Here is a 25,478-nt window from a genome sequence, read left to right as displayed (position 1 = left end):
GGGGGTGATGTTATGTGTGTGTGTGTTGTGGGGGGGTGATGTTTGTGTGTGTGTGTGTTGTGGGGGGGTGATGTTATGTGTGTGTGTTTTGGGGGGTGATGTTTTTGTGTGTGTGTGTGTTGTGGGGGGTGATGTTGCGTGTGTGTTGTGGGGGGGTGATTTTGTGTGTGTGTCTGTGTGTGTGTTGTGGGGGGTGATGCTGTGTGTGTGTGTGTTGTGGGGGGTGATGTTATGTGTGTGTGTGTTGCGGGGTCTGCACACGTGTGTGATGCTATCTGGAGGTTCTGTGTTGTTCTCTGGGTCCTGGCCTTGTCCCCATCCCCATCGCAGACTGAGGGGGCCGTGCTGCCCCCCCCATCCCCCGCTCCTTGGCCCCCATCCCCGGCAGCAGAACTCCCAGATGTGGCCGCCCGCCCCCGAGTCTTTCTGGGGGCCGTTCTGGACTCCAAACCTTCCTCTGTGAATATTTTGCTGTACAAGTCTCTGCGTCTTGATCCAATTTCTGTGATTTATATTTTCCATAATTTTCTCTGGTCAGGATTTTCAGATTTACGACCCACGTGCGCTCTGCTGTCCTGCGTTCTGGAGAAGGCTGTCTGTGTCTTCCCTGCCTGCTGTCTGCTGGGAGTGCACTCTCCTGCACTGCTTTTCCCCGACCAGGGCCTGGGGTGCGCCCCTCACGCAGGAGCCGCTCCCGCCTGCCTCTGCCTTTCTGGGGGGGGTGGCAAAGTCTCCTTCGCAGCCCTGCCATCCTCCCTCACCCCCTCCCGAGGCAAAGTTTCTCTGCCCCCAGTGGATTGACAGCTGGCGCAGACGGAAGGGGTCTGGGGCTGGGGGTGAGGCCTGCAGATCATCCCCTTCTGCACAAAGAGCCCATGGAAGTGGAGAGTGGAGGGGTCCTATAGGCTTGGGCGGGGATGGAGCCCACGTTTTAGAGGGAAAAGCTGTGGGCAGCGTCTGATGGGCATCCAGGCACCGCCCTGGCTGTAGCAGCAGGTGGCACGTGCTGGCCAGTGCCCTCCTGAGCTGGTCCCGCAGATGACCAGGACGCTGTGCCATTGGCTAGCCCCTACCTGCCTCCTCCCGTGTCCCCTGGGGCCCCCATGCAGAAGCAAGTACACACTGTGAAGGGGGGTCTGCGGCTTTATTCACAGGCCCCAGAGGATGGAGGCAGCAACGACAGAGATGCGGGGGATGCCCCGGGATGGCCTCTCCACCCCCAGGACTGTCAAGGAGCCCCTGACAGGATTGTGGGGGCTGGAGGATGTGGAGTCCCACGAGCGGCCCTGGTGTGCAAGAGGGCGGAGGGTCTCTGCCTCGAGGGGCCTTTCTGGCCTCTCTACTTCCAGCGCCCGCCGACTTTGCCCTTGGCTGGGGTCCCAGCCTTCTTGCTGCTGCAAATGGGAAGCAAGTGATCCTTCAGGGTCAGGGCCTCTGGCCGTGCCTCTCCTGGTCCCCCACCCTGGGTGGACTCTCAGCCTGACCCCAGGCTGCTCTCAGGGCACAGGCCCGACCCAAGCTCACGGCGCACACCCAGCTTCAGTCCAGGCAGTGCCCACTCACCTGTGCCTGGTGGGCCTAGATCGTTAGTGTGGTTAGAGGGCTGGCACGTGAGCCCAGGGCACCCTCCCTCTGTCCTCCCTTCCTTGCCTGAGGTACCACTGCAGACAGACCCCCGAGCTGGGGAAGACTGTCTTAGCAGATAATGATAATCCTAGACGCTTGGCCTCGAAAGAGCTCATGCCCCTCCAGACGGTGGCCTCTGAGGGGTGGCAGTCCCAGGAGCCTGCCCCGTTTGTCTGAGGCCTTCAAGTGGCCGCGAACCAGGAGTAGCTGGATGCGGGTGAGGGACGAAGGCGGGTGGAGAACAGGAGTGCTCCGGCCCGCGAGGCCGGCCCCATTCAGATGCGGCTGCCCAGCAGGACACCTGGCTGGCAAAGGCCCCCACACACGTTCCTGGGCACCCTCAGCACATGCACACGTTCCTGGGCACCCTCAGCACATGCACACGTTCCTGGGCACCCTCAGCACATGCACACATTCCTGGGCACCCTCAGCACATGCACACGTTCCTGGGCACCCTCAGCACATGCACACCACGCCGACTGCCCACCCTCAGAGGGGCCTGCAACGACCCCGATGGCACAACAAGGAGGCCATGAGGTCACGTGCACCACGCAGGAGCCTGCCCTGCGCGCCGCAGGGAAGCCAGGGCTACAGGAGGAGGGAGAAGAATCCCAGAAAACATCGAAACTCCAAGTAGCCCCCGAACACTGCGATCCTTGGGGAAATGGAACTGGCTGTGCAGCTGGGCTCGGTGACAGGATCCCCAGCGTGGCGTCGCCGGGGGCACCCTGGGTGCAGCCCCACGCAGGTGGTCGAGTAGCCGTGTCAAGGGATCCCACAGCCCCCGGGGACATGATTTTATGGACGAGGTTTCACCGTCCTGAGGAGTCCATGATTTTGCCCAGCGTCACAGAGGGGCTGGTGATGAAGCCCTGACTGCTTAATTCCCTGTCCCAGGTTCCCTTGGAGGGTGGGACACTGGCGGGATACCCCAGGGCCCAGGCTGGCCACACCAAAGACCCCCCGAGTAGCCCCGTCTAGGGGTCCCCTGGCTGCCCTCTCCCTGCAGCCAGTGCCAGACTCGGGGCGAGGGCGTGACAGGCAAGCCCCATTGGGCTCCCTCCTCCTGACTCTGCCATCCTTCAGGGCTCCCTTGTGTGCAGGACAGGGAGGAGGCTCCGGGTCCCTGGCCACAGGCCTGGGCATGCTGGCCCGGGTGGCCTGGCCGGGTTAGTCTCGTTACTGCCCTGCCGAGGCCAGCCACCACCGGCCCTTGCTAGGGACTGGCTACAGCGGCTGGCCCCAAGGGCCCCTGTGCCCAGTGCGGAGCGAGGACGGCAGGGCTACTCACTGCTTCTGGGCCTGGTCAATACGGCTCCTGAGCGTGGTGATCTGTGAACAACATGAGTGATTCACTGCAACGACCCGAGGGCCAGGCCTGCGTGTACTGGGTGAAGGCCTGTCTCCACCGCAGGGTGGGCTGGGCTGCGCGACCCAGGGCTGCTGGGCCCCCATGAGGGCTCCTCGGCTCCCTTACTGTGTCCTGGCTCCTTGTGCAGGGGGACACCGTCCCGTGGCCCTCGGGCTCGTGCCTGGACTTACTCTCGCCGGCCTGTACTGGCCTGGACTGCCACACACAGCAGCCCGTAGCTGGCCACTTACCTTCAGCCTGCGGCAGGATGTGGGGCGGGGAGCACGGAGCATGGATGGGGCCGGGGGAGGGTTGCAGGTGAGGCCTGCAGACCCCTCCTTCCCAGCTCCCGCTCCCTTCAGCCGCTGAGCTCAGAGCTCCGAGCGGCCCTCCTGCTCCTGGGCCAGCCGCTCCCGCCCTCGTGCCTGCGCCCGGGGGCACTCTGTGGCCGCTGCTGGCTTGAGGTGGAGCTCCTGGGAAGGTGGGGGCCCTTCCTCGCTTGCCAACAGGGCAGCGGCCACTGGGAAGCCCCTGGCTGCAGGCACGAGGGTAGAGCGGGGGCAGGAGGAAGGCTCCAGGCCCCCTGCCGCCAGCATCCTGAGCGATCCAGGTTTTAGCCATGCGAGAGGTTCACCTCACCGTGCAGCGCACACCCATGGGCCTGGCCCAGGGCGGACCCGGCTACTTACAACTTGGCCAGCATCTGCACTCTGGCCCGGACATTCATGATCTAGAAAGACCAAGATGGTTACAAGGCTGGATGGGCGGCTGGGGCATCGAGGCCCCGCTGTGGGCTAGCTTGGCCTGGTGATGGCCCTCCAGGCTCTGGAGCCCTTGGGAGCCCACTGTGGCCGCATCTATCCAGAGCCAGTGGGTCCCTGACTCAGCTCTGGGAACACAGCATGGGAAGGGCCTGGGTCCTGTGCTGTGAAGCCCATCTCGGGGCCAGCCCCTCTGGGAGAGCCCCGAGGGTGAGGTCAGGGCTGTCCCTCATGCCTGGACCCCCTGGGGACAGCTCTGGGAGGGAGTGTAATCGCCCTGCCTCTGTCGGAGGGGAGCTCGCGGAAGCTCAGGTGGAACAGGTGGCCTGCCCAGAACCCCCGAGAAGGAGCTCGGATTTGCCCGGCTGGCTTGGACTGGTCGCCCCGCACCCGCTGCACCTGGGTAGAGCACAAGCCCCATGGGCACAACTGCCCTCCCCTGGGGCCTCTGGCGGTGCTGGAGGGTGGACGTCATGGCCTTGATGGTGATGCTGGAGTGTCTGCATTTGCCCCGAGCATGCGGATCGCCCATGGCTGCACCCCTCACCCCTTGCCCCTGGAGCCCACAGGGGTGTTTGGGAGGGTGGGAAGCAGCTTGGCTTCCATCCTAGCTCCCACGTTGTACCCCAGCCCCTGAGGCCACCCAGGCAGGTTGCCTTCCCCAGTCTCAGCTTTGCCCGCAGCAATAGTGCCTGCATGGGATGGTGGCTCTGCTCCGTCCCAGAGGGGCACAGTCCCAGGCCCCCTTTCCCAACCGCGGGGTGCAGTGTGTCACCCCTCTCTGCCTGCCCCGAGGAAGCAGGTGTCTGGGGCCCTGGTGGAAGCCAGAGTCTGGGTTTGCGGAGGAGGCTCTGTGGAAAGGACACCCCACACCAGACGGACTCGGTGCCCCGGGGCTGAGCTGGGTGATGATGGGGACTTTCTGTAAGCTTAAAGTGGTTCCGAAAATGAACCCTGAGTCCACTTGGCCATGGCTACTCTGCCATGACAGTCCTCATGGCAGGGGTAACCAAGGCCTCCCAAAGGGGCCAGGTTCATCGCTCAGGGTGCTGCATGGCCAGCCAGGAGGACGGGCTCTGGCCACAGTCCCCAGCAGGAGAGTAGCCTCAGCCAGGGGTCAGTGGCAACAGCCTGTGTGGGCCTCTCAGGGCCCAGGTCCCTGGGGTGGGCAGGTCCAGAGTCTGGTAGGGACGCAGGGAGGTGGCTGCTCTGGTTGGTGGGTGAAAGCCGCTAGGGCCCCAGGGCCGGAGGTGCCAGGACTCACATCATATTTCTGGCGTTTCAGCTTCTCCCCAAACTCGAACTTGTCGATCTCCAGCTGGTGCAGGGTCTCCCAGAGCTCCTTGGCCTTATCCCTGGGGCAGAGGAAGTGGTGGGGCTTCGTTGAATAAGCCCCAAAGGCAGGGCCAGGCCCCTGGAGTCCTCCTCCAGCCACTGAGGAGCATGGTCCTTGGCAGCCTGAGGAGCAGTCGGCAGCTCCTGCAGGGCCACCCCGTGGGGCTGAACCCCACAACACCCACCCCTCACCTCAGTTTGTCTTCACCGAGGTGGTCGATGTTGAGCGGCTTGCGTCTCTCAGCCAGAATCTTCTTCTTCATTTCCCGGGCCGTCTGCTTCTTGCCTCTCTTCTGATCGGCCTGTAGGGGACAGGCCCAAAGAGAGGGGCCTGGTCTCAGGAGGGCGCAGGGCGTAGCCCACGCTGAAGGCTGCCACCGTGCTCCCAGCAGCGGCACGCACCTTGGCCAGGTAGCTGCTGTAGTTGGCTCCCATGGAAGACAGAGCTTTCTTCTTCTTCAGGTCGTCCTCTGCTCTCCTCTTGGCATCTTCCTCCTCCCTTCTGGCCTTTTCCTCCTGTGGAGACCCCATCCCCAAGATGCTCAGGGATGGAGAGAGGGCTATGCTTTCTGGGCAGGCTTTAGGGACCCACCCTGGGCTTACAGCTGTCTGGAAGGGCCCACCCTGGGCTTAGAACTATCTGGAAGGAAGATCCAGGTTTTGGCCAGGATTTGTGTTCTGGCAAGGGGTTCTGCAGGGCGCTGGGGCCTTAGCCAGTGGCTCTGATCATTGGCCAATGACAATAGGAACCCCAGGAGGAGGAAGGTCTCAGCCCCTGTATTTCTCTGGGCCTGGGGCTCATTCACTGATGAGGCAGCAGTGCGGATGGTGCCCTCACCGCCAGTCTGTTCTGGCGCTCCCTCTCCTTCTCTGCACGAATCCTCTGCTGCTCCGCTCTCTCCGCACGGCGCTTCTCCTGCAGCCAGAGAAGGGGGGTCTGCTCAGCCCTGTCCCCAGCTCCTCCAAGGGTGTCCACCAGCCCCTGCTGCAACCTGAACTGCCCCACTCACGATTCTCTCTTTGAGAGCGATCAGCTCCTCCTCCTCCTTCTTCCGGGCCTCAAAGTGGCTGTCGATGAGGGCCTGGAGCTCCATTAGGTCTTTGTTCTGACGCTTCTTCTGGATGTCCTGTGGGCAGGGGCAGTGGGAGTGAGCCCCACCCCTCTCTCCAACCTCTGCCCTGCCTGGCCTGCCTTGCAGCAAGAGGTCCCTTCCCTTGCCCCAGAAGAGAAGCCCTGACTCCCTCGGCCACCATGAAAATGGCAAGTGGCAAGGAATGTTTTGCCTTCTCCATATTGCCATGGCTGCTATCCTCAGAGAGGCCTAGGGTGGCCTGATTCCTGAGACACACAGCAGGGATGGTGCCCAGCCATAAGGTCCTCGGCATCCTTAGGATGAACTGGCCCTGACTTGGCTCTGTCATCATCCTCAGAGATGCCCTGCATGGGCCTGGCAGAGAGAAGACTGCAGAATGAGAGAAATTGTTGGATAAATAGATAGGCATGTGAACAGATGAACTGATAGGTGGGTGGATGAGTGAGAGAGGATGGAGACAGATGACTGGGTGGATAGATGGATGATTGGAGAAATGGATAGATGGATGAATGGATGGATAGGTAGATGGGTGGAGGGATGGACGTGTGGATTAATGGTAGAGGATGCGTGGATGGTGGGTGAGTGGGTGGGTGGGTGGATGGGAGGACGAATGGGTGAATGGGTGGATGGGTGGGTTGGAGGGTGGATGAGTGGATGGTTACGTGAGTAAGTGGATGATAGATGGATCGATGGATGGATGAGTAGATGAATGAGTGGTATGAATGGATGGATGGATGGGTGGATGGGTGGGTGAGCGAGTAGGTGAACGGAGAGATGAGTCAGTGGATAGGTGGGTGAGTGTATGGATGGGTGGTTGGGTGGGTGGATGGATGGATGAATGGGTGAGTGGATACGTGGCTGGTTGGATGGATGGAAGTTAGGCAGGATGGATGGATGGATGGATGGATGGATGGATGGAAAGATGGATGGGTAGGTGGGTGGTTGAGTGGTTGGGTGGATGAATGGATGGATAGATGGTTGAGTGGATGGGTGGGTGGGTGTATGAATGGATAGGTGAATGGGTAGGAGCTTACGTGGGTGGGTGGATGGATGGATAGAAGGATAGATGGAGGAGAAGGGAAGAGAGATGTTTATTGTTAGAGGGGTTTCCTCTGGCCCAGGAATAAGTTATGGTAGAATTGCCTGGACCCAGGAGGCCCCGGCTCTGGCTGCTTGGGAGGAAGTGACCTTCTGAGGCCTAGCCTAGAGCCCAAAAGCTGGGGTGTGGGGAAACCGTGGCCATGTTAACCAGAGTCCCGTAAACTTACATCGAAGTCCACTTTCTCCCCTTCTGGGATCTTAGGAGCAGTGAGTCTGAAGAGGAGACAAAGAGGCCCGTGAGCAGAGACCCGGGAACCCACCCCAGAGGGTCAGCCTGGCGCTTTCCCCACTGGCCCCTGCTGACCCTGGTGCCTGCCGTCCTGCTCTTGCCCCCAGCCGAGGATGCCCGCCTAGTGGCACGTTTGCCCCAGCTTTATTCTTATGAAGTTTGTAGACCACCATCCTGAGAGTGGCTTGAGCCCCTCAAGAAGGCTTCAGCTTCCAGCACCACCGTCTGCCTTTTGGCTTCTGGCCATTGCAATGTCACTGAACCCCAGCTACCAGGGAGGGCACCTCTGCTTCCTTCTCAAACAGATAAACAAACGCAGCCAGGTCGGGTGAGAAGCTACGGCCACTGTGGGTGGCGGTGGCCTCCCTGGGCAGGAATGGCTGCTGCGAGTCTGTGCCTTTCCCCAGCCCCTCTTTCATCTTTCTCTCTGGGGGCCCAAAGGAAGGAGGAGAGGGGCTGGGAAGAAAGCAATCTGAAGGGGAAACGAGGCCCCCTCTCTGGCTGGGTGTGCAGTCCCCTCCTCTCACCAATACATTCCAGATGCAGCAAAGAGTTAAAACAACAACAATTTTTTCCAACAAACCCTAGAAGAAAGTGGAACTAAATATCAATCAGAAACTGGAGCAGGAAAGGGTTTCCTAAGCTCAGAAGCACCAGAAGGTGCCTCTAAGGGAAACAAGGCCAGATGACGCCACGCAAATGAAAAACTTATGTATGTGAAAAAAAAAAAAAAAACGGAAAATGGAAAGGCAAAAAAAAAAAAGACTAAAAAAATATTTTCAGCAAATACAGAGAAGACTTATATCCTTATGCAAACTGATGACTAAGAAAACACAGAGATTCCTCCACCAGGAGACAAATGAGCAATGGCCGTAGCTACGAGTTCTCAGAGAAGAGACGACCCATCCCAAACTCAGGGAAACGCTGGCCCCGAGTGACTGTTAGGGCGCAAAGCCAAACAACCATGAGGTGCCGTTTCTCATCCATCAGAGGTTGCAATGTAAAAGCACGTTCCTGTCCCTGGGTGAGGAGGGTGTGGGACACAGACCCGCTCACATCCCACGTAGGAGACGGCGTTGGCCAGGCCCTTGTGGAAAGCAATTTGGCAGTGGATGTCAAAGCCTTAAGAACATTCATACTCTTTGACCCAGTAATTCCAGTTCTGGGAATGTGGCCTACGGAAATAACCCTAAAGACGGAAAACGCTTTCCAACCAGCGTTATTTATGATAGTAAAATATTGGGGAAAGCCTGCAATAGGGGAATGGTTAGGAAAATTATGGTTTGTCCAATTGATGGAATATTATGTGGCCATTCAAAATATTTAAGAAGACTGTGTAAAAACATGGAAAAATACTTATGAATAGTGCTAAATTTTAAAAAAAGCAGAATTCAAGGTCGTAGAGACGGTACGATGTTTGAAAAACAGGGCCGACTTTAAATCTTTTTTTTTCCAAGTGCTATGCATGGAAAAAAGGAAGAAATAAGGCTTTTTATTTCTTTCTGCTCTTTTCCACAGTCTGGCTGGCTGGGTGGCAGAATTATAGATGACGTTTTTTCTTCATTTGACTTTTATATATTTTCCAAATTTTCTTTCATGAGGTGTTTTATTTTCATAAGGAAAACACAAACAATTTTTCTAAAATGAGAAAATATCTCATGATCCGGCATTACTGTACTTAAAATCACTGAAAAATACAGTGCAAAGGATGGGAATATGCTGGCTGTACCCTTCAGATGTTCTCACTCTTCTTCTGAGAATCTGCAATGCTCCCCAAGTGGGAGCCAACAGTGAGAGTGTGCTAAGATGCTCTAAGATTCCACCTCGCGCAGAGCAAAACGCAGGCAAGAGCGCTCGAGAGACAAAATGGTGAATCACGTAGCGAGTGCTGTGGCTTGTGAATACCAATCAAAAGCAGAAAAGTCAGAAGAGCTGCATTAAAAAAAACAACCCCTGAAGTGCTCACAAGCAGGTGCGATGAGGACAAGCTCCTCTGAATTCTGCCCCAAAGGGGAGCAGGGGCCCCTGCACAGTGAGCTCTTTTGGACGCGGTCAAGGTATCATTCTGAAGGGGGTTTCTGGGCTGAGTCCCCCACCTCTCTCCACTTCTGGACTCACTTTCTTGTCGCTTTTCACATCTAGGGCTCTGGGAGTCCTAGAAGGATGGCCGGGCATGGTGTGGTCCCCTGAAGGCCGTGGGGTGTTGCAGTGGCCACACTCCCTGCACCCGGTGCCCCCCCTTCCTTCCTCGACTCTCTCCCACCCACCTCTCCTCCCTCCTTCCTCATCAGTAGCCTCCTCCTGCAGGAAGCCCTCCTTGTCTGCACCGGATGACCCTGGGCAAAATCACACCCTGCTGGGCCTCCCAAGCCCATCTCCCAGGTGACCCTCATCATCCCTCCCACCCTGCGCTCTGAGCGTCCCTCTGAATGCAGGCTCCAGGCATCCGGCCCTGGCTCACTCCTCTGCCTCCACCATGGAACACATGAGGCACCGGGCCTGCCAGGACCCCACACTCACTTGGCCGCCCCCACCCCAGAACACGCTCAGCGCCGAGCCTGCCAGGACCCCACACTCACTTGGGTCTCGGTTTCTCCTCTGGTCCGCACAGCACCAGTGTGAGGAGAGGGACACCAGCATGGGGAGAGGGACACCAGCGTGGGGAGAGGGAGAGAGACAGCCTGGGTGAGACTGGGCGGCCTGCAGCCCTGGGTTCCCCCTCGCTGAAGGCCGCCATCCTTTTCAGCTGGGCGTACCCCCAACCCCCAGAAACAAGAGGGTCCTGTTTCTGCTCTAGGCCTGCAAAAGCCCCTGGCAGGGTCGGAGAGGAAGAGCTCAGGGCCTGGGGCCGGGAGGAAGGGTGAAGAAGAGGTAGGGAAGAAATAGGAGCAAGACAGGCAGCATCCTTGAAGGCTGGGAAGGGAGGAGATGAGGAAAGAGGACAGGGGCTCGGGAAGAAGATTGGGAGGAAAGGGGCTTGGGAGAAAGGGGAAGGGGGCGTGCCCGGCCCGGGCTCTGGCACTGCTGGCTGGTCCTGCTTACTCCCCCTCCACTGTGTGGCAGAAGCTCGGAGCGGTGGCATCCGCCAGATCCTGGCAGCCCAACCCCAGCGGCACCATGCGGAGCAGCAAGACCTGGCCCTCCAAGGCCCCCATGCCAGGGAAAGAGAAAGAGGACAGAGGGAGAAGGAGGCAGGGCAGTGAGAGACCCCAGCCTGTCCTCTTTCCCTCGCGTCGGCTAGAGCCAGGGTCCTGCATCTCCGGCGGCGGGGACGGGCCCTTACCTTCCGCGTCCTCCTCTGCGGTGTCTTCCAGGTAGCAAAAGGCACAAGCACACATGCAAGAGAAAAGCCAGCACAGCTGCGGGGGATCAGTGGGCAAGGGGCCTGTGGCGGGCAAGGGGCCCACCCCTCTCACTCGGACACTGTCTTCTCCAGGGTGTGCCTGCGGGGCCCTACAAGTGCCCCAAGCTGGGGCCGGTGAATCAATGCCTGGGGAGGGGGTGGAAGGGGCTAGGTGCCCAGTGGAGCACCTGCCTGGAAGACCTAGTGGAGAATAGGAGGGACACGGACACCTCGCGGGGCAAGGTTGGGGGCTAAGGGCACTGGGTCTCATCTGTCCCCCTAGTCTGTCCTCTTGGGTCTGGCAGGGCCAACCTTGGAATCTGAGACCCTCCACACCAAGAGTGCGTTGCAGCCGGTTGGGTGCAGCCCCTTCGCTTCGTGCTTCCCGGAGCCTGACCCCTGCCTGTAAAGTCTGTGTTACTGGGTGGAACCCAGCAGTTCATGGAATGACTACAGCCCTCAGGCCTCAGGAGCCTCTGCTGGCAACGTGCTGTCTAACTCCTTGCTGGTCTCAGCACCAGCCTGAGTCCAGAATGTCCACCAATGCCCCCATCCATAGGCCAGGAGCCCAGTCACGCTCATCCCTGACCTCCCTGGGACCTGCCCTCTGACTACCACACAGCTGCTGTCCTGAGACTGGGCCCCTCTGGGACCCCCCTGCTACCTCTCCCTGGCCACCTCTGGGGTCTGCCTGGCCTGCCCTGGCCACCCTAATAAGGGGTGGCTTCCTTTAGGATACACTCTGCTCCTAGACCCTGGGGTGGACCTGGCTGGCCTGGCCCGGCTGGGGCCCAGGAGGGGGGTCTGCCGCTGGCCTAGTGGCACCCGCCCATCCTGTCCCTTCAGTCCCTGCTCTGGGCCTTAGGTGGCAGCAAGGCCGTTGACATGCGATGCCCTTGGCCCTCCGAGTCTGACCCAGCGCCGTCCCCTGCATTTGGCTAAGGCCAGCAGGCCTGGGCCTGGGAGTGGGGGTCCTGCCTTTCCAGTGCCTGGCCTGGGGGGCACTGGTCCTTGAGTCCTCCTCGTTGGCAGATACCTCGGTTGCCTGGGAGCCCCCTGCACCCCACAGAGAGCCCGCCAGCGCTCTTGGTTTTGCAGGTGGGCCTGAGGTCACCCATTCCGGATGCCTTGGGGCGCGTGTGCACCGGGAGTGAGCGGTGGGGCATGCTGAGCGTTCCAACCAAGGGCCCAGAAGGAACAGCGTGGTGAGGACGATGAATGGGCTGCCCGCCCTGGCCTCCCTGACTTAAGGGTTTTGCTGGACGCAGTGTGTGGCTGAGGAGCCCCTCTGGGTGGGAAGGCCGGCCAGGGAGGAGGGCGAGTTCGGGTGAGAGGCTGAGCGCTTTTGGGGAGCAAGCACACAGCCAAGCAGCAAAGCTGTCCTGCGGCCCTGCCTCCTCTGCTCCTGCCCCACCCTCCCCTGCTGTCTGTCTGTCTGTCCGCTGGCCTCAGTGCTGGTTCCAGAGTGGCCCAGCAACCCTGTCATCCCCACAGGCCATGTCCTGGACACCTCCCTGCATGGCTGGAGTCCCATCCCCCTCCCAGCATGTCCCTTCTTGTCCAGGGGCCTCTCTGAGGCTCTAGTCATGCAAGAGCTCAGGCCCAGCAGGGAGGAGCCCCTCAGCCTCACGGCCCGGGAATGGGGGGAGCCGAGAAGCGCTCCCCAGCTGGGGCCCCTGACTTGAATGTGCAGCTCTCTGACCTCCACCCAGTACGGCCGGCCCCACTACCAGGGAGGGCAGGCCCACCCAGGGGGCCTCCTCACTCCGGGTGTGTCTGGCTCGGGCCCAGGCAATGGGTGGGATGCTGGGACCTGACTGGGCCTTTGCACGCATGGCCCCTGGCTGTTCTGGGTCCCCAGCGTCCCCACCTTGGGCCTCAGCCTGCCTTTCTGCTTCACTCCACTTGCCCCTCCACCCTCCCTTCCGCCTTACCCCTCCCTACCTTCCCGCTTCTGGCTTGCTAACTGGGGCAGGGTGGAGGCCTCTCCTGCGCTCTTCCCACCCCACCCTGGTGGATCCAGAGGGTCCCAGTGGACCCCAGCACCGTCCTCCCAAGGCCTGTTCTGCCTCGGCCTCAAGGCTGGCCACCCCCACCTCCCACCTTCCTGTTGGCAGCCCAGGAAGAGGCTCGTTGTCCCCGGGCTATGGAATCAATCCTCTCTGCCTGGGAGACACAGAGGAAGCCTGCACCGCATTGGCCAGCCCTTCCTAAGCCAGGGTCCTCACTGTGTCCCCAGCCCAGAGGCCAGAACGGGTTCAGTTGTTGGTGGCAAACGTCACAAGGGGCGGGCAAGAGGGAGGAAGCGAGAGAGAACAGAAGGGAGGACGGGGGCTCTGGCCTGGAGGCTGGGGAGCACCGGCACACCTTCTTGAACTTCCTCTGCAGAAGCAGCATCATGGTGGGCAGAAAGGGGGGGAGGGAGAGAGAACCAGTGTGAGCGGTGGCAGCGCAGAGAGGAGGGTGCCGAGGCGGCAGAGCGAGCAGGCCGGGCTGTGCAGGGTTACGCGGCCCCTCTTGTTCCTTCTTGGGTCCTGCACCCCCCACATGGCCACACGTGCCCATGTGGCATTGAAGTCATGCACGTACCTGGTTCATGAACTTCATGGGCCAAGGAGGCCACGGAACAAGAGGCAAAACCGCGGGTCAGAGGTCAAAGGAGAAGGGTCCGAGGTTAATGGAAAAGCGGCCCATCGCCACTCGAGGCCGAGGGTGGGGTGCGTGCGGGGAGCGAGCAAGACACGGTCAGAGTTAGCCCAGGCGCGGCCACCGCCCCAGTCCCATGTCCCCAAACCCTGCTCTCAGCATCTGGGAGCACCCCAGTTAGGGAAACTGAGGCTCAGAGGATGGCTGGGAGCTGTGGCTCTTGCCCTTTGTGGAGCAGGCTCGGTACTGGGGCTAGGCCTTCCTTTGCTCGCCCCCATCCCCTGTCTGTCCTGGGGCGCCCCCAGAAGGGTGTCCGTGCCTCTGGCCGGGGCACCAAGGCCCATGTGCGAGGTTGTAGCCTGGCTGGGCGGCACCAGGGGCCCACAAAGGCAGTGCTGGCAGCCCTGGGAGGCAGAGCTACAGACGGGCCATGGAAGGTGTCCCCAGGACCCCCACTTCCTGCCATCCCAACAGCTGGGGGCCCACTCGTTCTTTCCCTGATGGGATTCTTTCCACCCTCCAAGGGTGCTGGCAGCCCTGGGCACCAATGATGGCTCTGCCCGCTGATCTGGGCATGGGACCCCAGCCCTCCCATCTGCTCCCAGCCTGTGTGCACCTCAAGGGTCTCACAGCAGAAGGCTGTGAGGGGGCCTGCGGGGCTGACGAGGGCACGTGCACGAGGGAGCTGAGTGTGCCAGGCTGCAGGGTTCTGCCCCCAGCTGCCTTCTCTCCCCTCACTCTGTGCTGTCCCAAGATGTGGCGGGCCTCCTGGCCAGGCCCAGGGGTCGACGCCACCACGGGCTCTCGACTGCCTACCCTGGGGTAGAGGACTAGGGTGGGCCTACGTGTCCCCTCTGCCCAATGCTTGGAGACGCCCTGCTGACCAGCAGCCCAGCCTGCACCTGCCCGGGGAGTCCCTGGCCCTACTGCCTGGGGGGCTGTGGGGAAGGGGGCCCACCCTCGAGACCCCATTCTCTCTCTGGTCAAGCATTGGCCGCGGTTAGTGGGTTACATTAGGGCCACATGTGGGGGCCCCTTGGCTGGCTGGTACCTAGTGGCTTCCACCCCCTCCCCGTCCCCGCCACCCCCATGTGGGCTCCAGCCAGGCCCCGGGCCCCACATGGGGACAAGAAGTCCTGTGTCCTCATACCTTCCTCATGGACTTCTGCAGCTGAGGAGAGCCGGGGGTTGCAGGTGGCAGGGGAGAGAGGAGAGGGTTAGACAGGGACACACAGCAATCCTTGGAGGCGGGGTGGAGGTCAATGTTGGGTGGGGCGGGAAGTCTGGGGAGTGGGCATGGGGGCCGGGGCCTTGGACCCCACTTACCTTCCTCCTGGGCTTCCTCTGAGAGCCGGAGAAGCCAGGAGCAGGAGAAGGCGGGGTTGGGGGAGAGAGGGAACAGAGACAGTGATCAGAGTGTACTCAGGCCGCAAGGACAGGAGGCCAGCTGGCCGGGAGAAGAGGGCCTGGGGCTCGCTTGGCTGGGGTGAAAGATGGGGCTCAGTCCTGCATCTCTGGCCAGCCCCGGGGAGCACGGACTCCCACCAGCAGAACTGGTCACTGTCAGTTGGGCTGGGCCCGGCCCCTGAGAGGGGTTCTGACGCCCCTCCCACCCTCCTGGGGGCCTGGTATTCCCATGCCTGGAGGCGCTTGTTCACAGGGGCCCTTGTTAAGTCCTGCTCTGCAGGTGACTCAAGTGAGAACGGGGACAGAACCCACAGGGCCTGCGGGAAGCCCCGGCTCTGAGTGCACCCGGAAACAATGCTGACACTGAGGGGTCTTCAGAGAAATGTCGCAGGAAGACCCTTCCGTGGCCTCCCAGTCTGCCACGCAGCTGCTCCCCAGTGCCGTATTTCCCTCGCAGAAATGAGTCTTTCCACCTTTTCGGCAGAAAAATAAATGTTTTGCTCACGTTGTTAGGGTAGCCAAGTGTTTTCAAAATATTTTCAAAACATAGCACTCAGGACTCCTCACAGGACAGCCCTGCCTGTTAAGGTTGCGTGAACACGCTCCCCAGTTGAGCGGGTGCCAGGGATTCCGGGGCAGCGCCTTCGGCCTGAGAACCGCCGCCCCGCACGGTTCCCAGGTGCGCCCACACCCGCCCACGCCTGCCCAGGCACGATGGAGACGCCCACAGACCACACCCGGCCAGCACAGGGAGGGGGCTCCAGGCTCCACCCGGGGTTGCAGCACAGGGTGGGGGGGTGGTATGGAGGGATGGAGACACAGAGAGACAGAGATGGAGATGGAGGTGGAGAAATGGGGACAGAGAGGCCAAGAAAGACAGAGACTGAGAGAGAGAGGCAGAGAGACACAGAGACCAAGAGGCTGAAAGATACAGAGACAGAGAGAAGCTGAGAGATACACAGGCACACAGAGAGACAAAGGTGCCAAGAGAGACACGGAAAGGAACTGGAGAGAGATGGAGAGACTCTGAGATGCCGGGAGGGCAGAGATAGAGAGAGAAGCAGAGAGATAGCAACACTGGGCATGGCGGGGCACCTGGTGTTAATGAGAGTGCAGCCTTCATGACCAGCCCCAGCGAACCCCACACACCGTGGCACACGGAGGATGAAGGATTAATGAAGGATCATGAATGCATATTAATCGATTAAAGAGACAGGGGTTAGTGATGATTTAACGACTCATTCATCATCATTAATTAATGATGAATGGTGATTGTTAATGACTAATGATGAGGAAGATGGATGGTTGATTGACAAGCTCAAGGCGGCCTGGAGCAGCCTGGGGAGGGGGTTCTGTGAGCGCCACACGGGAGACGGGGGTTAAGTTCCAAGGAGGGGCTGGGGGGGCTTCCGGCGGTTGCCAGAATTACCTTCTTCTTCGTACTGCTCTGCATTGGGACAGAACAAAAGAGGGGAACCACATTAGAAGGGGCAGCCCGCGAAGGGAGGAGGATGATGAGAGGCCACTGTGTCCCAGCCCTGGACAGGCCAGCGACTCCCCCTGCCCAAGGGCGTGGAATCAGGGGTCCTCGGCCCAGAAGAGGCGCTAGGGAAGGCAGAGGCTCTGGTGATGATGGTGGCTTTTGGAGAGCTCAGGGGTCCTGGATGCCCAAGTCCCACAGTGGGCATGAGAGAAGCGGAGGGACAGGACCCAGAGCCTGACCTGCAGGCCCCTCAGGACCGTGTGGCCACACGTCGGGGAAAAGACGAGGCCCCCAAGTCGGACAGCTATTTTCCGGGGGTCACTCAGAAGCCACCCATGGGATGCAGCTGATGTAGGGCTGCCAAGGGGACACATGGTATGCACAGTCCAGCCCCCTGCCCACGTGTGACCCTTCCTTCTAGAGCAGAAAGTAGAAAGAAAATGGCTGTTGCACTTACCCTCCACCTGTTCACTGTGGGGCAGAGAAAGAGAGAGAAAGAAAGAGAGAGAGGTGGTGAGGCTGGGCTTTGCTTGGACTTGTGCAAGATAGCACGTGCTCCAGCCCCGCAGAAGCCAAGGGGCCAGGGTCCCGAGCCGGGCAGGGGGCAGCCACCAGCTGGGTACTCACACTTCCTCGTCAGACATGGTGAAGGTGGGTGGTTTCTGCAGAGAGAGATTGAGAGAGAGAGAGAGAGAGAGGATGGAAAGAGAGTTATGAGCTGCCTGGGCGTAGGATGGGGGATGGGGTCTTGGAGCAGCGCTGTGGGGGGACCACAGGCAGGGTTTGGGGGCCAGCTCTGGCCTTGGGTGAGTCCACCTCCTTGGGCCCCCACTTTCTCCAGGGATCCTGGCCCCTCCCAGCTCTTGGCGCCCCGGACTCTGTCCCCTCTTCCTGCCCTGGCTCCAGCCCGGAGCTTGGAATCTTGGAGCTGGACGGGATGTTGGAAGGTCGTGGCGTCCACCCCCACCCAGGGCAGACATCCTCTCCACGGCGTCCCCTGAGGAGGGTCATCCAGAATGCAGGCCGTGTGCCGTCCAGCCCGCTCTAGACACTGGAAAGGTCCCACTGATGGAGCTGAAACCTGTCTCTGGGTGTTCTCTGCCCAGTGGGTGTAGGTAGGGTCTCCCTGGGAGCCCCTGGATGACCGAGGCTGGCTCCCCAAGATGAGTAATCTGCTCACCCTACCATTCCCCATGAGAACCCCTCTTCCCTATTTGAGCCCAAAGCTCCCTTCTGTGCCTGTTTTCCTATGGGGTGCCCAGAGTGTGTCCCACCACACCCCTCTGAGGACCCCTCCTCCAAGATCACAGAGCAGGGAAGCTGTTCCTTCTCGTTACCCCTGTCACCTGAAAACATTGAGGCTGAGCCCCAGAGCGCGTTGGGTTGGGTCTGGGCTGCTTCCCGTGCACCCCCCCGGGCTGGGCTCTGTGCAAGGAATACTTGGACTGCAGGAGCCCACAGAAGAGCCCCCCCATTTCCCTCCCTGTGGCCGCTTTCCCTGGTCCCGAGGATGCTCTGGATCTGTCCCTGTCTAGGGGAAGCTCCGTGCCCGGGACTGGCTGCCCTGTCCATGTGCGGTGGTGGCGCCAGGCCAGCATGCTGGGGACTGTCTCTCTGTGAGCTGGCCACCATGCACACTGGGCGGCCAGGCCTGGGGAGGCTCTGAGCAGCTGCACCGGCATGTTGGCCAGGGTTTTAGAAAACAAAGTTCATTACAACACAGTACAGATTACCCGAAGACAATAGTTACGGTCCCCCCTGGGAGTGTTGTATAAGAAAAACACACGTTCATCAGCTAAAAATGCATCTACGTTGCATTGCTGAGGTGGGAACTGTTTTCCAAACCCTCTGTCAAGAATGTTAATTTTCCCAGAGCAACTTAAGCTCCATGCAAAATTACCCAGCAGATAGCTGTCTTCCAGGCAACGGGGGCAGCTTTTTCCTATCCCAGAATCTCTTCCTGAGACTCTGCTGCCCCTCAGGTTAAGCCTCTTGTAACTGCCACGGCTGGGCCAGGCTCTCCTCAGTCCTCAACCCCACCAGCCCCTCGTGCTGTCCTCCCAGCTGGTTCAGGCCCCAAACCCCACAGACTCCTCTAGGGCCATCCTCTGTAAGGAGAAGGAGGGTCAGTGAAGGGAGGGAGCGGAGCCTGGGCCCGCCTGCTGTGCCCACCCCTGACCCTGGCTGGGCTGACACCTGTTGGCTGCCACAAGATGGGGGCAGCGTGGCCCTCGCCTGGGGTGGGTTATTTATAAGGAACCAGTGGCAGCTGAGGCGTCCAGAAATAGGCAAGACATTTCTGCCCAGAAACCCAAGACATGGGTGAGGCGGGTGTGACAGCCCAGCCCTCCTTGGCCCACAGTGGCCTCCTCACCCTCAGGCACCCAGATCCTCCCCAGCTCCTCATATTTCCCTCCTGTCCCCCCAGGCCAGAGTCACATGGGTGTCCCGACACCCCCAGGCAGGGTGACCTCAAGGCCCCCCGACCTGAGGCGGGAAAGGCCCACTCTCCAAGTGGGGAAACTGAGGCACCTGGTTTTCTGCTGAGCGCCTGGAAGCAACACAAGGCTGTTCTGTCCCTCCCCAGTATGGCCTGTGTCATTGCCTCTGTTGCGGGGAGGGGCTGGTGGCAGGGGTGTGCTGGGGGCAGGGGATGGCATTTCAACAGCTGAGAAGCAAAGCAGGTGTCCAGTTAGTGCCTGCCTCGGAGGGGCTGCGTGAAAATAAACTATGTGGTCAGTTTCTTTGGGCACGTATGCATCACCCTTCCCTCCTTGGAAGGTGACGGGGCCAGGGCAGGGTGGGGAGGCAAGAGCCACTGCCCCTTGCTTGCTGTGGCCCTGACCATGCCCCCAGACCTGTTCTCCACCCAGCCAACCTTTGCTTTGTCCCATGTCCCCCCGTGGACTTCAGGAGGGGTGGCCAAGGCCTGATCAGACGGCACAAGTCAGGGGGACCGTGTCCAGGGGAGTGAGGGTGGGTGGGGGCTCTTATGAGCACCAGCTCCTCCAGCCTCCAGCCAGGGGGACGCGATGAAGCCCAGCCCCTCACTCCTGCCCCGTCCTGCCCCAGTCCAGCCCCTGTCCACTTCTGTCCTGCACCTGGGGGACGTGACGAAGCCCAGCCCCTCACTCTTGCCCCGTCCTGCCCCAGTCCAGCCCCTGTCCACTTCTGTCCTGCACCTGGGGGACGTGATGAAGCCCAGCCCCGCACTCTTGCCCCGTCCTGCCCCAGTCCAGCCCCTGTCCACTTATGTCCTGCACCTCCAGATTCTGGCCCCCAAGGCTGTGTGGGCTTTAGACGCCCCCACCCCAACGCACTCGGGCTGGCCGTACAGGATCCCCTGCCCTCCTGTCCTCGTTTTCGTCTCTACAAAATGGTGGCGTTGGAGGCCCAGGTGCGAGAGCTGCATGGCAAGGCCAGGATGGGCCCGGGCAAATGTCTGCATGGCGGCCACAAGCTGGCAACCTAAGCCCTGGCAGCGCCCCTGCACGGCGTCTTCCCTGCCGCTCACACCCCGCGCCTCTGTGTCTCCTGCCTTCAGGCCACTCCCTAGCACTGGGCTTCCCTGAGCCCCGGCTTGCCCCCTCCCGGCCTCCCACACTCTGCCTTCTTCTGCATCCTCCCAGTGCTGAGACCATCACGCCACTGTGTCCGCATCCCAGACTCTCCAGACGCTGGAGCAGCCACCTGGGGGCTCCGAGCCATGATGCTTCGAGTTGAGATGCTCGGCACCACACGGACCTGGGACCTCGGTGCCCCAGGACCCCAGAGTGTCCCTGGAATGAGGGACCATCCACCCGCACGCCGGAGGCCCCATCGGCCCCAGTCTTGGGTGGCCGCTCCTGCCTATACCCACCTGCGGGTTGAGTGTGAGAAGGGCTGGAGCTCCCTGTGGACAGGACCGGCTGCAGGCACTGGCGCCCGGCTCACACCCTCGTGTTATAGTGACATTTGATCTTCCCAGCAGCCCATTGGTCAGTGACTGGGTGGCCGGGGTGTGTGCCGAGTCTTGTTGGGGGGGACTATGCCCGTGCAGGCCCCTTACCAAGTATAGGAATGGCCAGAGGAGGAGACTGAAGGAGGCCAGGATGCAGAGGACATGCTTGGAGAAGGAGGCAAGGTCCTCCCTCCGCCTCCAGGAGGTGTCAGCTGCTATTTTTACTCCCAGCAGCGGGTACATTCTGGATGGGCTGAGGAGGGAGGAGGAAGGTGTTGGGTGGCCCTGGGGCACCAAGCTGAGGCTCTCTTTGGGCCAAACTGGTGTGGGGGTCCCCAGAGCTGGGCTGCCAGGTTTCCTATCCCCCCGCCCCTTCTCTCTGAGATGATCTGTGGGAGTAAACATTTGTCCAGGAAAAGGGTCTGCACAGCCGGGGTCCCCTCCTGCCAGCCAGCCCAATGCCCCAGGCCCTTCGCTGCCTCCCCCAGGGGAGGAAGCAGCCTGAGGCCTCGGAGACCCCCCACGGAACTGACGCCAGGCCCCCACCCTATCTGAGACCCTCTTAGAGGCCAGCTCTGCTTTCCTGGCTAGAAACCGTTGGGGCCTACACAATAAGCAGGCGAGGGACATGGCCAGGCTGGCTGCAGTCCGAGTCTGCCATACCTCCCCCGGGGCTGCTGCCATTGGAGGGGGCTACACATGGAGTTTGCTGGGTGAGGGTCTGGGTCCTCCCTCTAGGCCCTCTCTTACCCTGGGGCCCCAGGGCCCTGGGCACTCGCAGTGGCCGTTACCATCTGTGCCAGCATCTCCCACAGGCTCATTGTGGCGTGTGGAGACTGGCTTTCTTTCCGCAGGACTCCAGGTGGCACCGTCCGACTAGCAGACACCCTTCCTGGCCTCCGATGGCCCGTATGCTGGCCAGTGAGGCCACCAGATTGGATAACCCTGCCTCTTGGATCAGGGAAACTGAGGCACAAGGTGGGGGAGAGCAGTCTGGCACCCTGACCCACCCCCTCACTCCCCTCAGACCCCACAGTCTGAGTGTGGGCGGTGGTTTCTGTGGAACTCTTCGGTTCAGGCACAGATTGGTTCCTTCTTGGCCAGCGCCCAGGACAGGGGTGAGTCCCGAGAAGCACAGACGAGGTCCCTGTCCTCCCCAGGCTTAGAGTCAGGGTCATCAGGACAACTCGGCAGGGGCTCACAGTGCCCTGGGGACGGGTCGGGGGCCTTCCGGAAGGCTTTGGTTGGCACCTCATTCCACCCCTCCATGGAACTGCGAGGCCGCAGAGCCCAGGGACAGGCAGGGTGTGCCTGGGGTCACACGACAAGGGGGGCTGGCCCCAGGCTGCCATTTCAAAGGACAGGGCCGGTCCCCTGCCTGCCTCCCGCTGAGTGCCGGGCACTGGGAAGGCTCTTGGAGCTGGGGTTGCTGGGAACATCCCCATCCTCCTGCTCTGGGTCTGTGGCTTCGTCTGCACTCCACGCCTTCCCCTCCCCGTCCATGTCCTCGATGGGCAAGGCTTTGGGGGCCACGTACAGCCCTGGCCCCTGGACATCTGTGACCAGCTTTCTGCCCACTGGGGACATCTGCAGAGCTGCTCCCTCAGAGGCACCCGAGCGGGTCCCTGGGGGTCAGCGGGCCCACCCTGTCCTCTCCCATGGTGGGGCCAACCTCCTTGTCCAGGCTCGCTCTGCCGGCTTCTCTAATGGAGCCCTGAGCCCACCATTCTGGTTACACATGGTTCAGTCTGCAGGTCTGGGAAGCCTGTGCCCACCCAAGCCCTCGCCCAGGCCAGGGGTCCTGAGGGGCGCACCTGAAGGTGGGTGTGCCATGGCCCTGCACTGGCCCCGTGTGGCCAGCAGGGGAGGGTGCTGCCGGCCCAGCTCCTGGGGCTTTGGCAGGAGCTCTCCGCCCAGCCGGCTGAGGTCAGAGGGATAGGGCAGGTTTTATTTTGGGTATCGGCGACCTCCGGCTCGGGCACTGGGCCTGAGGCGTAGCAAGGACTGCACAGAGCAGGCACCAGCGGCCTCGAGGGCCTGCACCAGGTAACCCACACCCTGCTGCCATCTGGCCTGACGGGTGGTCCGAGGAGAGGAGGCAGGGCAGGGGCCTCCTTGGGGACTGTAGACCTGGGTGGGGGCAGGGCACAAGGGAGGCCCAGCCTGGGTTGGGGACGCATTTCCACCCAGGAGGAGCCTGAGGACAGACCACGGGGCCTTGGCTCTAGGGCAGCTGTTGGGGGATGGGGGGGTTCTGAAATTGGCAAATGCTGAGCCAAGCCCAGGGAGTGGGGGGCAGGCTGTGGGAGGGAGGACAGCCTCCTGAGTGTCTTGGCTCCAGCTCCCTGGCTAGGTGGCCCCCAGATGGTGGCCGGGGCCCCTCAATCTAGGTCCCAGCACCCAGTGCGCATGGTTGGGGGTGGTGGAGACCAAGAGGGTCCTGAGCCTCTCCTCATGCCCTGAGCTGACCTAAGCGCCCAAGCTGGATCCAGCCTGAGGCCGCTCGGCCCAGCTGTGGGCTCAGTCACTGCCAGGCCCAGGACAGGAGCAGCTGACACAGCACTTGGGGACTGAGCTGCTCCAGCCCTAGGTAGCTGCCTCCCCACATGCCTAGTGCTTCTGATTTTGCAGTTTCATTGACTCGTTCTGCAGATATGATGGGTGTCTTCTGTGTGGCTGGCCTAGGGGCCTGTAGCAAGTGTCACAGGGTGTCAGGTGGCTGCTCTGGCAGGCAGGACAGAGGCTAGGGGCTTCGTCTGCCATCCCTGGCCAGGGGCCTCTTAGGCTGCAGGCCTTTTGAGCCTCCTGACCTCCACACTGGGCATGGCTTGACCTCCAGGTTTCCAGGAGCAGGGGCATGGGGTTGCTGTGGCCATGGAGGGGAGGCTGCATCAGAAACACAGCAGGGCTGTGGCTGGGTAGAGCTCAGAGGGACAGGCCCTGGGTTCTTGTTCTTGAGGCTGAGCCGAGGGGTGCAGAGGATCTGACAAGGGGCCAGGGCTGGTCGGGGGCGGGGCAGGCAGTGGCTGCCTCCTCAGCACTGCTGACCCCAACTACCCCCTGCCCCTGGTGCTGTCCACTCTGCACCCCAGTGTTGAGTGCCCAGCTGTAGCCTTTGGGCCTGCCTCTTGGCTGCCCTTGGTCACTGTCCCATCTGGATCAGGTGGGAAAGCAAGTGAGTGCTGTCACTGGGTGGTTCCCCAGCTGGGCAGGGTGGCCTGGATCCTCTCTCAGTGGCTGGGGCGTCTGAGAAAGGATGGGGGCACGTCACCTCCCTTGTGTGGGTGGTGGCTCTGTCGAGGTTTCGCTTTTCTGAACTGTGTGTATTCATGAGGCAAGCATGGTTTGACATGAAGCTGCGAGGACCCAAGGGAATGGCAAAGTGAAGTCCAGAACATCAGAATCTGGGGGGCCTGTTCCTCAAAGGGGCTTCCCAGACACTGAAGGCTGCAGGGCTGAGTGCCAGGCCCCAGTGCAGGACCTGGCAGAGGAGGGACAGGAGGGAGGATGTCCCCAGGCTGTCTGCTATTTCACACAGTTGTCCATTCATCCACCCTTCTATTCATTCACTCTCACCTTCACCACTTCCTTTCCTTCCTTCCTCCCTCCTTCTCTTCCATCATCCATCCCTCCGTCTGTCCATCCCTTCAACCACCCATACAATCACCTACCCATCCACTAATCCCTCCATTTCATCCACCCTTCCCGCCATTCATCCATCCATCATTAGTCTATCCATCCATTCATCCACCCACCTATCCATCTATCCATCCATCTACCTGTCTATCCATCCATCCATCCATCCATCTCTTCATCTACCCATCTACCCATTCATGCATCCATCCATCCCTCCCTCCCTGCGTCCACCCTCCCTTCTTCCATCCATCCCTCCCTCCATCCATCCATCCACACATCCACTCATCCATCCACCCACCCACCTACCCATCCACTCATTCATCCCTTCCTCCATCCATCCTTCCCTCCCTCTGTCCATCCATTCATCTATCCCTTCACCCAACCATCCACCCACCCATCTACCCATCCACTCATCCATCTCTCCATTCATCCATCCACCTATCCATTCACTCACTCACCTATCTATCTATCCGTCCTTTCATCCATCCTTTCATCTACCCATTCACACATCCATCCCTCCATTCATCCCTCCACCTATCCATCCATCCATCCACCTGTCCATCCACTCTCATCCATCCCTTCATCCATCCATCCACCATCTACCCATCCATGCATCCATCCCTTCATTCATCAATCCCTCCATTCTCCACCTATCCATCCATCCAACCACCTACCCATCCCTTCATTTATCGCTCTTTCCTTCGATCCATCCATCCACCCACCCACCTACCCATTCACTCACTCATCCTTCCCTCCATCCCTCCCTCTCTCCCTCTGGACATTCATCCAGCCATCCCTTCATCCATCCATCCACTCATCTACCCATCCACTCATGCATCCCTCCATTCATCCATCCACCTATCCATTCACTAACTCATCCATCCATCCTCCATCCATCCAGCCAGCCATCCAGCCAGCCATCCAGCCATCCTCCCACCCACCCATCCATTCACCCACCTATTCACCCACTCATCCGTCCATCAGTCCATCCATCCACCCACCTGCTTACCCATTCACTCATCCATACATCCCTCTATCCATTCATCCATCCCCTATTCATCCACTCACTCATCCCTCCACTCACCCACCCAACCATTCATCCACTCACCCACCTACCCATCCATTCACCTGCTTGTCCGTCCATCATCCATCCATCAATCCATCCATCCACCCACCCACCTGCTTACTCATTCACTCATCCATACATCCCTCTATCCACTCATCCATCCCCTATTCGTCCACTCACCCATCCCTCCACTTGCCCACCCAGCCATTCATCCACTTACCCACCTACCCATCCATTCACCCACCTATCTGTCCACTCATCCATCCATTCACCTGTTCATCTATCCATTCATCCACCCACCTACCCATCTATCCATCCACCCACTCGCCCACCCAGCCATTCATCCACTCACCCACCTACCCATCCATTCACCCACCTATCCGTCCACTCGTCATTCCATTCATCTATTCATCTATCCATTCATCCACCCACCTACCCATCCATCCATCCACCCACCCGT

At 60.5% G+C, this 25,478-nt stretch overlaps 1 protein-coding gene across 2 annotated transcripts; it reads right to left on the bottom strand.

The window, feature by feature from the left end:
- Window positions 1-1,129: 1,129 nt before the first annotated feature.
- On the bottom strand, window positions 1,130-13,222 carry TNNT3 (troponin T3, fast skeletal type). Of its 2 annotated transcripts, XM_054524104.1 has the most exons (11): window positions 13,208-13,222; window positions 10,781-10,804; window positions 10,077-10,095; window positions 7,436-7,481; window positions 6,084-6,200; window positions 5,912-5,989; window positions 5,476-5,589; window positions 5,266-5,375; window positions 5,003-5,093; window positions 2,918-2,958; window positions 1,130-1,394 (listed from the first exon to the last, which is right to left on the bottom strand). In XM_054524104.1, exons 5-11 carry the CDS (start codon window positions 6,165-6,167, stop codon window positions 1,340-1,342), a joined length of 573 nt encoding a protein of 190 aa, XP_054380079.1. In that variant the 5' UTR covers window positions 6,168-6,200; window positions 7,436-7,481; window positions 10,077-10,095; window positions 10,781-10,804; window positions 13,208-13,222; the 3' UTR covers window positions 1,130-1,339. The 2 variants fall into 2 exon arrangements, with proteins under 2 accessions (XP_054380079.1, XP_054380081.1); XM_054524106.1 differs by lacking the exons at window positions 1,130-1,394; window positions 2,918-2,958; window positions 10,781-10,804; window positions 13,208-13,222 and having other exon boundaries at window positions 4,128-5,093; window positions 10,077-10,204.
- Window positions 13,223-25,478: the final 12,256 nt, after the last annotated feature.

Source organism: Pongo abelii, chromosome 9 (genome assembly GCF_028885655.2).
Source record: "Pongo abelii isolate AG06213 chromosome 9, NHGRI_mPonAbe1-v2.0_pri, whole genome shotgun sequence".
NCBI classification, from domain to species: Eukaryota; Metazoa; Chordata; class Mammalia; order Primates; family Hominidae; genus Pongo; species Pongo abelii.
The sequence above is the reverse complement of the archived record's forward strand: the minus strand, read 5'-3'. Positions and strand labels throughout refer to the sequence as shown.

What these genes read in the sequence shown, in the direction of transcription:
- TNNT3 (XM_054524106.1), bottom strand. Translation starts at nt 6,167, where the DNA reads ATGGAGCTCCAGGCCCTCATCGACAGCCACTTTGAGGCCCGGAAGAAG. An exon ending in AGCGCCAGAACAGACTGGCG is followed by an intron (nt 5,590 to 5,911) that starts GTGAGGGCACCA and finishes GGGTCTCCACAG; the next exon opens with GAGGAAAAGGCCAGAAGGGA. An exon ending in CTCGGTGAAGACAAACTGAG is followed by an intron (nt 5,094 to 5,265) that starts GTGAGGGGTGGG and finishes CCTCTGCCCCAG; the next exon opens with GGATAAGGCCAAGGAGCTCT.